At 46.6% G+C, this 12500-nt stretch overlaps 4 protein-coding genes across 6 annotated transcripts in view; 2 read left to right on the top strand and 2 right to left on the bottom strand.

Moving 5' to 3' along the window:
• The window catches only part of LOC113015311 (uncharacterized), a 4204-nt gene extending 3630 nt beyond the window's left edge, over nt 1-574 (top strand). Inside the window, exon 2 of the mRNA XM_026157285.1 lies at nt 1-574. This exon is cut by the window's left edge and continues 1004 nt beyond it. The gene's annotated coding sequence lies outside the window, so the exon portion shown is untranslated.
• Nucleotides 1-5387, bottom strand: part of LOC113015310 (uncharacterized) — a 9709-nt gene extending 4322 nt beyond the window's left edge. The window contains exons 1-3 of one of the 2 annotated variants that reach the window (XM_026157283.1): nt 5330-5387; nt 3476-3838; nt 1357-1479 (exon numbers count right to left, since the gene is read on the bottom strand). In XM_026157283.1, coding sequence (XP_026013068.1) covers nt 1357-1479; nt 3476-3838; nt 5330-5366 — 523 coding nt within the window. In that variant the 5' untranslated portion in view covers nt 5367-5387. The other variant, XM_026157282.1, reaches the window with a different exon arrangement.
• Nucleotides 5388-5399: 12 nt separating this feature from the next.
• igldcp (Ig-like domain-containing protein) lies at nt 5400-8930 on the top strand. The gene is made up of 8 exons (XM_026157281.1): nt 5400-5630; nt 5854-6009; nt 6771-6814; nt 6903-7262; nt 7361-7451; nt 7912-8090; nt 8567-8620; nt 8733-8930. Exons 2-8 carry the CDS (start codon nt 5984-5986, stop codon nt 8813-8815), a joined length of 837 nt encoding a protein of 278 aa, XP_026013066.1. The 5' UTR covers nt 5400-5630; nt 5854-5983; the 3' UTR covers nt 8816-8930.
• Nucleotides 8931-10549: 1619 nt separating this feature from the next.
• The window catches only part of vps52 (VPS52 subunit of GARP complex), a 12992-nt gene continuing 11041 nt past the window's right edge, over nt 10550-12500 (bottom strand). For both annotated transcript variants that reach the window (XM_026157272.1, XM_026157273.1), the window contains exon 20: nt 10550-11954. In XM_026157272.1, the coding sequence (XP_026013057.1) occupies nt 11808-11954 (147 nt within the window). In that variant the 3' untranslated portion in view covers nt 10550-11807. The remainder of the gene's footprint in view (nt 11955-12500) is intronic.

The raw sequence follows: 12500 nt of genomic DNA, 5'->3' as shown, positions 1-12500 counted from the left end.
CAGGTGAGCGCACACCGGCTTTAAGATTTTACTAATTAAACTTCACGTTGTTATTTTTAATAAGACTTGAACCTAATGAGCTCAGGATAACTTGCTCGCTGCAGTCTAAGAGACGATAGATCGTTATTGTCACAGTTACCATGAAACACTGACAGCTGCTGCCCCCTGCTGGTCCCAGCAACCACTGCAGGCTTCAGAGCTACATCCAGGTGTGTTTCCAGTACAGGCTGAGGGTGGTCTGCAGAGACGCTGAAAGTGGCGTTAGATTGAATTCTCGTCCTGTTTTCCTTCCTGTCTGATCAGCAGCACTGGATCCACTCTTTTCTTTGATGATCAGAGAAGGAGATGATTTTGCTTCAGTCTTGTTCTTATTTGAAAAGGTTGCTGTGAGGTGTGACGCCACAGGTCTGATGTTTTTCATGGCATCGTTTCAAATGTAAGAATGGAAATGATAAAGAATCTCTTATATTTAGCTTGTGCGGGGTCTCCACGCTGCCACCAGCTGTGAGAACAGATGTTTTCCTTGTACATGTGAATTTGATTTGCTTGAATGGAATTAAACAGAGCGCACTCATCTGTGTGTGAAGCCTCTTTTTATGATATTTATAAATCTGAAAACCAGGGGTGTCAAACATAAGGGCCGGGGCCCAGAATCGGCCTGGCAAAGACGCCAGTCCGGCCCCCTGGAGGGTCTGGAAACGTGAAAAATGATTAACTGAAGTTTAACAGCTTTCCCTTTAAATAAAGAGACCCACACTCGTGGATCCTTCCAGAACAAAAGTGTTTGTTTGACCGAGCTGGTAAAACCTGTTCACGCAGGACGCTGTCACCGCGATCACACACCTGACCTACACAGCTGCCACACATCGTTTTCATTTTTAAGCTTCAGTTAGGTTTCATTCTGCAGGATTTGTTATTAGCTCTCCATCTGCATCCTAATCAGAACCACTGTGACGGTGTTAGCGTGACATTTAAACACTACATTTGTGTCAGTACTGCAAACACCTGTGGAAGCATCGTGTTTGTCAGACTCCACAGACTCGTGTCCCGACATACAACAAACCTGTAATATTCATATACGCACCTTTGAACATAGACAGGAAGTTAGACTCACATCACATCATGAATGAAGGGGCTTCATTACCGCACGCTGTTGATATGTTTGTTCATTACCTGCAGACTCAGTGTGAACTGTTTTATGGGCAGAGTGCTGTAACTCCTGCCCACCACCAGAGGGCAGCGCGGCTCCAAGTAAAAGTGCAACAATCCCACCTGAACTTTGACCTCAGATAAACTGAGCTTGACAAACGTGCCACGGCTGAGCTGAGGAAGCATTATGGGACACGTGAAACACACCTGACCACAGGTAGCATCCAGCCACGCAGACGAAGCAGAAGGCGAGCAGCGTAGGCAGAAGGCAGAGCCCCAGACTCAAACACGGCTGCCTCATCCGGTCTGTGGACGACCGCCCGGCACCTCCTGCAAACACACAATCACACACACCATCATTTATTCTGCTTCTTTTCACATCGTTGTGCCAGCCGTATAAACCCACACACCGGCTCCCTGTGTGGGTTTGAAAGGTTTCACACTGGTTACAGGAAACTCATAACTGGAGGAAAAATGAGCTGCGGCGGTGCCGTGGGGGCGGAGACTCGTCTTTACAGGTCAGCGGGAAATCCTAAAGAGGCCTTGGTGGTGTTTCATAGAGAGAACATTAAAGCTTCTCCTGTGATAAAACCAACCACGAGTGACGCTCAGCTGAGCGCCCGACTATCAAGAGACAATACATAAAAATATATCAAACTCAAAACAATTAAATACGTAAAAACTCAGATCAATAGAATAAAAATAGAATATAACGTACTTTTATTTCCAGTACATCCTGATGTGACGTCTCACTGCAGTTTCTTTCACACCTTCGTTCCAACGACACAAACTATTAAAGGTGTCGGCACGCACACGGAAACCGCCGTGTGTTCAGCTGCTCGGCTGCAGACGCGTGGACGCGCGGTGACAAGATTCAGGGGGGGTGACGACTCACCCCACTCGTTTTTCCACACGTGTGTGACGTGTAGCATGTTTGTCACAAAATGTCCGTTCATGGAACGCAGAGAGCCCCGGGGCCCCCGAGGGGCCCCCTGCCTCCGTTCTGCTGTGGGGGGCAGCTTGCTGTCCCATCAGCTGATCAACAACACAAACATCCTAGAACAGAAATCCTACTGCACCTTTCAAACTTTGTCAACATCAAGTTTTCTTCTGATCCACGCGGCAAAAAACTGCTGCAGTTTGTTTATTTCGAGTAAAATCGGTGCGTTCGTGGTCGGAAACAAGTCTGCGTCTTTGAACGTGTCCACATTTCCACTTTTAGACACAGGAACGGTCCCCGCCTTCTTCACAAGTCAAACGTTTGTGCTGGTTTGTGATGAACGAGCTTTTATTTATGCAGTTATTGGAAACTTGAGCCTCGACAGTTTCACGTCTTTAGCTGCTCTGAGAGGAAACGTGCCAGCATTGATCTGATGGTTCGGTTTTTCTGAATGCAAACTGTAGTTTATTGGAAGTATTAAAAATAGTTAAAGTTAACCCCGTTTGTTACTTTAAGAGTGTGATCATGATGAAAACTCTCCAGCACTGGTTTATGTTTCACAACATTTTCACAGTAAAGAAACAGGCTGGGTGACTTTGGATAGAAACTTTTGTTAGTGTCTTTAAAACACAATCAGCACACATGCAGCGCACACATGCAGCGCACACATGCAGCGTACACATGCAGCGCACACGTTTCACATCGATTTTGTTTGATCTGAAGAAGGTGGGGGCAGAGTGCAGCACAGGTCCACAGACCCGGAGGATCGATGCCGAGAACTGAAGCTCGCTGCAGCCTAACGAGTGACTGAGACACAGAGACGCCGACTGACGGAAAAACTCAGTGAAGACAAAAGAAGTTTGTGATCTAATCCCCAGCTGTGAACGCAGCCCGGACAGCTGCACATGCTGCAAACAGAAACATCCAGCTGCAGCTCCATAAGAGATCAGGAGGTCACGTCTCCAGAGCATAACGCTTACTGACTGGCGCCACCTACAGGTCCACGCTTGATATCCCCTCCTGTGAGCCAGAAGTCATACAGAACGTCTGCTTCCTGGGAAGTGTTCATAAATCGTTTTAAAGAAAGAATCCACGGTCACGGCCTCACTTTCATGTTCCACTGATCTGTTTCCATAGTCATCCTCAACTCAGCATGTAAACATTTATGATCAAATACTCTCAAAACTGTTTTAGAAAATCCAGAAAATGATTTTAAATCTTACAGCCTCCTGACCAAGCCTGACAGCCTGGACCAGCAGGCAGAGCAACACGAACATCTGAAAAATGAAATGTTAGATCTTCATCGTGTATCGTGAAATGTTCCTGCTGTTTAAAAAGTTTCTGAGCTCAGCTCGAGCTGACAGCAGAAACGTCTGATCGTCTTACCGTCCACAGTCAGCTGAATTCCTCTGTTAACGTGCATCTTATCTGCAAACCTCCCGATACAGAAGTACAGCCCAGCATCCTCCTCCTCCACCTCCTGGATCTCCAGGCTGACCAGGCCGGTCTGCAGCGTCCCGTCACACTTCATGCGATGGTTGTTTGTGTGATGGTCAGTGGTGTCCGGCCCTTTGAACTTCCCCTCTTTAACAGTTAACAGAGGCAGCAGCTGCTCTGAGCACAGCAGGTACCAGGTGATCTCATATTTGTGCGTCATGTTACAGAGTAGAGAGACGTTGTGGCCCACCGGCACCACCTGGGTGGAGCTGTGAACAGGTGAGGCTGAAGCCAGGTGACATCCCGCAGCACCTGAGGAGTGAGCACAGGTCAGGACTGCGTGCAGCCGAAGGCTCCTTCATATCACAGAAAACACAACAGGTCACAGGTGTGCACTCCACAGCTCGATAGAGCTCACAGTTCCTGCTTCATGGTTTTCCACAGAGAAATCATTTCCCCATTAATACTGTTAAGTTTACTGCACATGCTCACAATGAGTCAGGCTGAGGGTCGACATGGAAACTGCTGCGACTGCTGTGCACACCCACAGCTTTAGAAATCTTTTTTATTACAAAAACATTTTTTGTCGGACTAAAATTGATCTGAAGTTATATTATCAGACAGAAAATAACCGTCCAGCCACTAAAGATGTACAAATTACTCCAGATAAACAGGTTTCGTTATAAAAATAATAAAATGGATAATATAAAATAATAAAAATAAAAAGCACAATTTTTCATAATTCACAAAGTCTCATCAGCAGCTTTAAGCCACAAAAAGATGCTGAATGATGCTGTTAATGTCCAATAAAACATCAGTGACTTTAAATACGAAAATCCATCAAAGTCTGAAATGCTGCCCAACAAAAACTAAAGTGGAAACAGAAACAAACATTCATAGAAATAATTTATCACAAAATAAAAACAAGAAGACTGCAGACACAAGTATTAGTATGACTTTCTTAATATTACTATAACAATAATAATTATACATATTTTCAGTACCTTATTATCATTAATATGAGCATACTTTCCTTTAGAACCTCGAGGATGGCTTTGTTTGTTTATCTGTTTATCAATCTACATTCATCTATACATTTATATATATCTATATATATATATATATATATATATATTGTAAATTATAATTTACAATATCACAATAGTTAGATTTACAATGTCTAACTATAGTTTAAGATTTTTTTCAATGCTAAAATCTGAAAAAAATAAAATAAAATCAAAAACACCATCAGGTTATCGAACACTGGGCGACAACAGGATGATTAATCCAGAGAAATGAAAACAGATCCCCTTCCAACATACCCGAGTCTTATAATTATTATTGTTGTTGTTGTTGTTGTTGTTGTTGTTGGACAAAGCCTTAAAAAGAACAAGAGCAAATCTGAAACTTGTGAAACTTGTAATTTCTCGGTAAAGAGAAGTGAAAGAAAAACGCGTCCAGCTACAGGGAGGGGTGAGTCCCAGGACACCCAGCAGGCCTCGGGTCTGCACCGGGGTCAGGGACCGAGGTCAGCCTGCAACACTCTGCCCCCTCAGTGTGGGGCGTGTCCCGACTTTCACTGGTCACTTGAACGTAAACACGCGATCATCATGAGACAAACTAACGAGCAGAAACACAACAAACACCTGCAGGAGACCCGGATCCCTCGGGCCCTGGAAGGTCTGCATTCTGAGCCGGAGACTCACTGACACACCCAGGAATTGTATAACGAGCCTGAAATCCCGCAGCCATTCTGAGAGGGAGTCCTGAAATAAAAACAAACATAAATAAAATAAAACTCACACAGAACGGTCAGGATCCACGTGACACCCGCCATCATTTAAATACAGATCAGTTTTCTCCAGGTGTGCTGCACGAGAGCTGTCTGCAGCGCGAGGAGCTGACGCTCACAGACACACAGACTGACACACAGACTGACGGCGCAAAGTGTTTTAATGTGGGACGGGGAAGTGAGCGGGACTTGACTGAGCAGCAGCAGAGACCACCAACACTTCTGCTGGAGCGCTAAAAGGAAGGCACGCGCTGTTCCCGCGAACTCACGCCGAGGCGTCAGCAGCTTCACGCGCTCCGCTCAGCTGAGCCGGTAAGTTTCGTTTCTGCAGAGCTCCGCGCCGCAGCTCACGGTTGCTTCAAAATAAAAGCCCAGTGATAATATGAATCGGATAATCTTCTTTTCTCCGCTTTTTACAACGTTTTTCACAAAATGTGAACTAGCAGCGACAATGCTATAATGATGATGATGATGATGGTGATGAAGAACGGCACTCGTCGGCACTGAATTTGATTCCGTGCTTTTAATTTGACAGGTTCGCAGGAAATCGAAACTCACGCGCTGGGTTGATAAGCCGTCAGAGGAGCCGAGAGTAAACAGAGTGGAGAAACCGCACGCGGGGGACGGAGAAGAAGACTGAGCAGAGTTTCCACGAACCGGACATCATGAAGACGGTCACCGAGCGGCTCCGGTACGACACACTGCACTTCCGGTCTGAGCAACAGCTGCTCCTGTTTATTTTATTATTTATTTAATTTAATTTTTATTCAGCAAACATGCAGGGTAATATCTAAACATGTTATTCGGATATGAAAGGTGGGAGTGAATTCAGACTGGGTTTAAGGGGCATTCTGCAGGAGAAATAACCATAAATATGATTATTATTGTTGTTATTATTATTATTATTATTACTATTATTATTAATGGTGATGATGATGCTGCGGACCTGCAGGGCGGGACCTGCAGGGAGATCGCGGCGCATGGCAGTTTCGTTACTGAGGAAACGAGTCCGTGGGTAGAAATGAAACTTTGCCTGGATCATGTGGAAGCTGAGTTTCGTTTCTGAGCGCTGGTCAGAGTTAAGTTTCACTGCAGCTCACAGGCAGGACCGCTACAAACAGCTGGCTGGACAGATTCCACATGATAGGCGTTATAAGACAGGAAGCTATGGCACGTGGACTTCTCTCTAATGTGTTTCTAGTGTGTTTCTAATGACCATTTAAGGTGAATAAAGAGAGCCTCATGAATAATTCTGTAATATACTTACATATCTTTATTATTGCTAATATATATTGTAATATATCTATATCACTAAGCACTTCTGGATGGATGCAAACTGCATTTCGTTGCCCTGTACCTGTGCATGTGCAATGACAATACAGTTGAATTCTATTCTATTCTATAAGCTGATCGTCTAACCCCGTTATGACGTATTTTCTTGTGTTTCTTTAGGTTTTTCATACTCACACTGTGTCTCCACACCGGAGCTTTAGTTGGTGAGTATCAGCGTCACACTCTGAGGTCAGAACTGGTCAATCCCACGTCCCTGTTCACAGGATGTTCTTGCTGTGTTTCTTTCTGCAGACTCCTCTTCTCTTTCCTCCGCCATGCTGTCCATCTCCTACATGGCGGGGGACCAGGCGATCCTTCCCTGCAGCTGGAAGTCCCACCTGGGTGAGGCGGCTCTGCCCGTCTGCCACGTCCAGTGGGTGACCCTGTCCGACACGGTGTTCGAACAGCGCGGGGATGAGAAGTGGCAGGCGCCGGAGTTTGAGGGCCGGATGAGGGTGCCCGAGGAGAAGCTGGGGTCGGGGAATTGTTCCCTGATCATCAGCGACGTTCAGCTCGGAGACACGGGGCGCTACGACAGCTTCATGGTGGTGGACGGAAAGAGGTCCGCAAGAACTCGGGTCTTCATTCAGGGCGTCAGGCTGCTTGTGGGCGGTTAGTGTTTGACATCGTCTCCTTGGAGGCTGGACAGTCTCCTTCTGATGTCGTTCCTGGAGTATTTCATCTGTTCATTGATGGCTCTTTTGTTTCAGATCATAAATCCTCTCAGTTCCATCAGCCGGGCGAGGACATGGTCCTGCAGCTCTACACCCGTCACTCAGTCAGAGTGGTCTTCCAGGCCAGGTGAGCTGCTCACCTGCCGACAGGTGGAGACGCTGGTGGTGGATTTGTTCATCTCCCACCCTCACGCTTCCTCCCCTCAGCTCTTTATTTCCCCCGCTGACGTAAAAGCTCGCCTACTGCTTAATAAAACGACAGTTTGTGTCTCGAATCAAAGGCTGCTGGCTGCTCTGACTCATCCTGTAATTGGTGCTGACAGAGACAGAATGTGGCGTTTGGGGAAAATGATTCGTGCAAAGCAGAAACTTTCACGGCAGACAGATTTCATTTTGGGATAAACCCACAGATGTGCTGCTGCACAGAGCATGCACTGCACCAGGATGCAAGGGGAGGGCGGGGGAGATCTTCTTACAGGGAGGCAGACGTTTGTGGCTCTGTGGGCAGACTGATCGCGTTGCTGTTGCTTGTGCACTCTGAGGACGACGTGGTGTTTTTGTTCTGACAGCATTTACATTCTCCACAGAAACGACTCGGCGTGGTCGGACCTGTGGATGAGGGGCGATAACAACAGTCAGCGCCTGGAGAAACACCTGCTGCTCGAGCAACTGACGGTGAAGAGGTTAAAACCATCAGATGAAGGAATCTACAAAGTCCTGGACCAACATGGCCTCGCCGTCAGCACCGTGCAGCTCTCTGTGGATGGTGAGCCTATCGATTGATCTTAAATGGGATTACCTAGATTACTTTAAATGAGTTAGTACTGCAGGTTGTACTCCTGAGAGTCGCTGAGTGCACGTCGTATGGACAAAAGCACTGACAGGAGCTGCTCGGCTGCGGAAACTCAAACCGGGAAGCTCTTGTGTGTGAACGCCACAGGGCGTTTTGTCCACACGGTGAATCTGAGCACCAGCGCCGTCTACGATTAAGAGCGCTCGACACCGAAGCGTGGGAACGCTCCGCTTTGCCGCAAACGGAGAATTAAATTACAAACTTAAAACAGGAAATGGTTTTTTTGGACCGCGTCGGCGTTTCTGCTGAAGAACCAGAAATAGAGAAAGTTGAGCCCCGAGCGTCCAACAGAGTCAGCTGACGACACAGAATAACTGAAGCCGTTTAACCTGTGCTTTTACTGGAACTATCGTGTGCATCATCATCACATCTACCTGTCTGTCCCACAGCACAAGCCCGTCCTGACCGGAGAGTCCAGGAGAAGCTGGAGTACGTTCCCACAGGTGAGGAAAGCGCCTGCATGGTGCCCATGAATCAGGGTCTGCATCTGAAGAGTGATTTTTAAGGACATTAAATTAAAAAACCCTCTGTGTTCCCACTTTGATGTCTTTCCAGATGTTGCTGCCAAAAGCAGCTGTTCAGCTCTTCTCACCCTGGCGGTTCTCGTCCTGAGTTTCCAAACTCTTCAGCTTCTCTGAGTTTCCTCTGCACGAGCTGCACACGTGACTCCTGCACATTACAGGCAGCAGATGGTGACAGTTCACCAGTTTGAGAGCTGTGAATCTAAAAAGTGTGTGTGTGTGTGTGTGTGTGTGTGTGTGTGTGTGTGTGTGTGTGTGTGTGTGTGTGTGTGTGTGTGTGTGTGTGTGTGTGTGTGTGTGTGTGTGTGTGTGTGTGTGTGTTCATTGTTTCTTGTGACCCTCAATCATCAGCCGGCTTCTTAGAAACGCAGCCGCGGCTCAGACTGCGACGCAGGTTTGTTCTTAGGTGTAGATTGACACTACGATGGATGGAAACCTGCAGCCTGCCTCTGTTTGTTCACTTCTAAATAAGCCGCGCTCCGATCCTGATAAGGCGTCATTTACAAAAGGCACCTTTTAGGTTGCCAGATTTGAGAAAATCCTCCTCCATCATGACTCTTTGCCTTTTTAGCTCTTTATTTCATTATGGAGACCCCTGCAGTGAAGTGATCACCTCTGTGCTAGAGAAGCACCAGACCTCGTCACCACGGAAACCACTGCCGATCCAACGGAGACACAGATGGAACAGTTTCACTCATTTTCCGAGCGAAATGAGTGAAAGATTCAAAACATGTCAACGAATCAGAGAAACTCTGACCTGTTTCACCAAAACTTCTCCGCACAAAACAGTCAAACAGCTCAGTGTGAACGTCTGCATCTGCAGATCCCATTAGTAATGATAGCACCACCACATAGACTGTAAAAGTCCTCGGAGCTCTAAAACACTCAGAAGACGAGCAGAAAATGACCTGAAACGTTTATGTTTGGGTCTCCTTCACTGACCGTGGGAAATCAGCACTTTCCTGCCCAGGGGTCAGAGTTTATTGGGGGGGGGGGGGGAATCACCGTGATAAAGAGGTAAATGAATGAGGCAAAGTGTGATGACGGAGGGCGGAGCACATCAGCAGCTCATTAACCTTTTGGAAATGGTGCCTTATGAGGAAGTGACTGCTCCGGCCGAGGATTTCAACAGTTAAGAATGTAAAGAGAGATATATGTAATATATACGATATATTTTGTTAAATGTACTAAATGGACAAAAAGCACTGTCAGATTCATCTATGTGTGAAGAGTGTCTGCGCACAAAGGGCGGAGCCACTGCAGATCAGTCAGTCAGACAAATCCAGAGAAGATGAAAACGTTTTCAATGAAAGTATTATGTTTAGAATAAAACTCGTTACATTTGCAACAAAACTCTTTTTTAAAATCGCTCGTTGCCCCGTGTCCAACATCACCGTGGCAACAAAGACGCCGCCCGCTGTGGATGAACAGATCAGCTGGTGTTTCGGGCTCAGGGGCGTCTGTGGTGTGCTGAGCTTCGTCCAGCCTCATCGTTTTCCACTAAGAAACACTTCTAATGATTTTTCATAATTTCAAGTTCTTTTAATCTTCTTTAGCCTTTTCTCGTCACTTCTCTGCACTTAGAAGCCTTTATCGATGTGGTCGCTGTAGCTTTGGGTCGTCGCTTTAAACAGTCTTTGATTCTGTATCCAGTCAGACGCAGTTAAATCAAAGGATGTCCGAGAGCTTCAGTTATCGGTCTGGTCGCACCGCGGTGCGTTTGAGGACGCTGTGGTATTTGCTGTGTTGTGGTGTTGGTGACATTCAGACTGCTTTCCATGAACTATAATCATTTAAATTATTACGATGATCTTTGTGAATAACAACAATAAATAAAGCGCACAGACAGACTGGTGTTGTACTCTCATTGTTAGACTTCACACAGATTCACATCAATAACACGACACACTGTCTGCAGGAGGATCCTCATCTCCTCACCAACAAATCTATTAAAACACTCTCCTGCTCACACACGGTCAGAGAACCACATGTGGATTCATCCGCCACTGAAAATAGTTCCCATAAAACCGCACCATTCCCCAGATTGTACAGCATATAACGAGATCGTGTTAGCGTGATGGATCACTTCTATGAAACACCGTCAGCGCTGATGTTTTCAGACTGTAGATGAAAGATGGAGTGGGATCATGTGACGAAGCTTAAATATGATTGTTGGATCAAAGCATGGAGCCACAGCACAAGCAAACACGGTGCACAGGTCCAGTTAGCAGCTGCCTGTCAGTCAAAGAGGCCACGCCCCTAATCAATTACAGTTTAAACAGGTGAGTTAGAAAATACAGTTGTAAACCTGTAACACGGTGCTCACTGCTGGGAGTCGGCCTCTGGTGGTCGTGGGAGGAACTGCAGTGTTTCAGAGCTCCACACTGGCTGGAGGCTGAGACTGAACTAAGCAGACCTGCTAATCTAGTTTAAATGTCGTTTTTCTAATGAAGCTGGTGGGCGGAGCCTCACAGAGACGGTGGGCGGAGCGAGACGGTTTGAGTCTAAACACTGGACCTGCTGAACAAACATTTTGTCCTTTCAGCGTCAGTCTCAGTAACGTGTTCCACAGACGTGCTCCCGTCTGATTAGAGCAGCGAGCCAATCAAAACAGCTGATAGATTATTGATCATCTCACAAACTGAAGCTCAGTTACTGAAAGCTGCACGGCCTTCATCGCTTCTATCGGGGATCATCATTTTATTCTTCATTCAATGTGATTATTAGACATTCATTTACATTAGGTTGAATTAGCATTTAATTGGAAGTTTTGCTGTTGCTGTAACAGAAGCCAAAGAACCCTGCACACCCCCACAGTCACTGTAGAGCCAGGAGGGCCAAACGTTTCCCTGACAGGGGCAACGTGGCCGAGCGTCCGTGGTTCACTGGCTTCTTCACAGTTTTTAAAGTCATGGAATTAAAATTCACTCTCCTCCTCTGACCTTCGACACGGCTCCTTCATCTGGAGACAAAAGTCTTTAACACTCTCCAAACTTCACACAAAAGAAGACGAAGCAGCGGTCGGCTGCAGAGAACCGTCACCTCCACCCGCAGGAGCGTCGGTGCGTTCGCCGGCTCTCTGACCCCCGACCCCGACGAAGGCGTCCCGTTAGAAGTTGGGTTTGTGCTTCTTGACCTCCACCATGAGGTGGTGGAGGTTGATGAGCTCGGAGCGGACGGCCAGGCTGCGGAACGTGGGCTGGTTCAGGACTTTGTGGAAGCCGTGGTAGTACTGGATGAGCTGCGTCAGGGCGCCCTGCGGGAGGAGGATGTGACTCACGTTAGTAAAACTAAACACATAACCTGAAGTTCAAACCATTTACAGCGCGTTTCTTCTCAGCTTGTGAAGCTGAACTAGAACCACAGGTTTGTGTCCCCACTGTGTCTGAAGCAGGCGTCAGTTCTGTGAGTGGGCGCATGAAACACGCCTTATTAATGCGAGCGCGCTCAGAGCCTGAAGCAGAGAGCCGGCGAATTAGAACCCGGCTGTGTTGGTCGTGCATCCACTCTAGCACTGATGTTGCTGTGACTGTGCAGTCAGACACACTCATGGTTACAAACATCATTGTTCCTGTTTTTATTGATGAGTTCTGCTTCTCAAATATGAAAATGTGCATGTTCTCAGTTTAATCTTCTTTAACATTGTTTAGTGTGTCTCGTTTCACTCTCACACGCCTCTGCAGGTTATTTTATACTTTATTGACCATTTATTTTTCTTCACTGTTTTGCATCCGTTTGGAGACATTTTCTCACTTTTTGGACCTTTTATGTCATTTTTGTCGTCGTTTTAAATCTTTGTTTT

Source organism: Astatotilapia calliptera, chromosome 22 (genome assembly GCF_900246225.1).
Source record: "Astatotilapia calliptera chromosome 22, fAstCal1.2, whole genome shotgun sequence".
In the NCBI taxonomy this organism is placed as follows: Eukaryota; Metazoa; Chordata; class Actinopteri; order Cichliformes; family Cichlidae; genus Astatotilapia; species Astatotilapia calliptera.
This window is presented reverse-complemented; position numbering and strand designations above follow the sequence as displayed.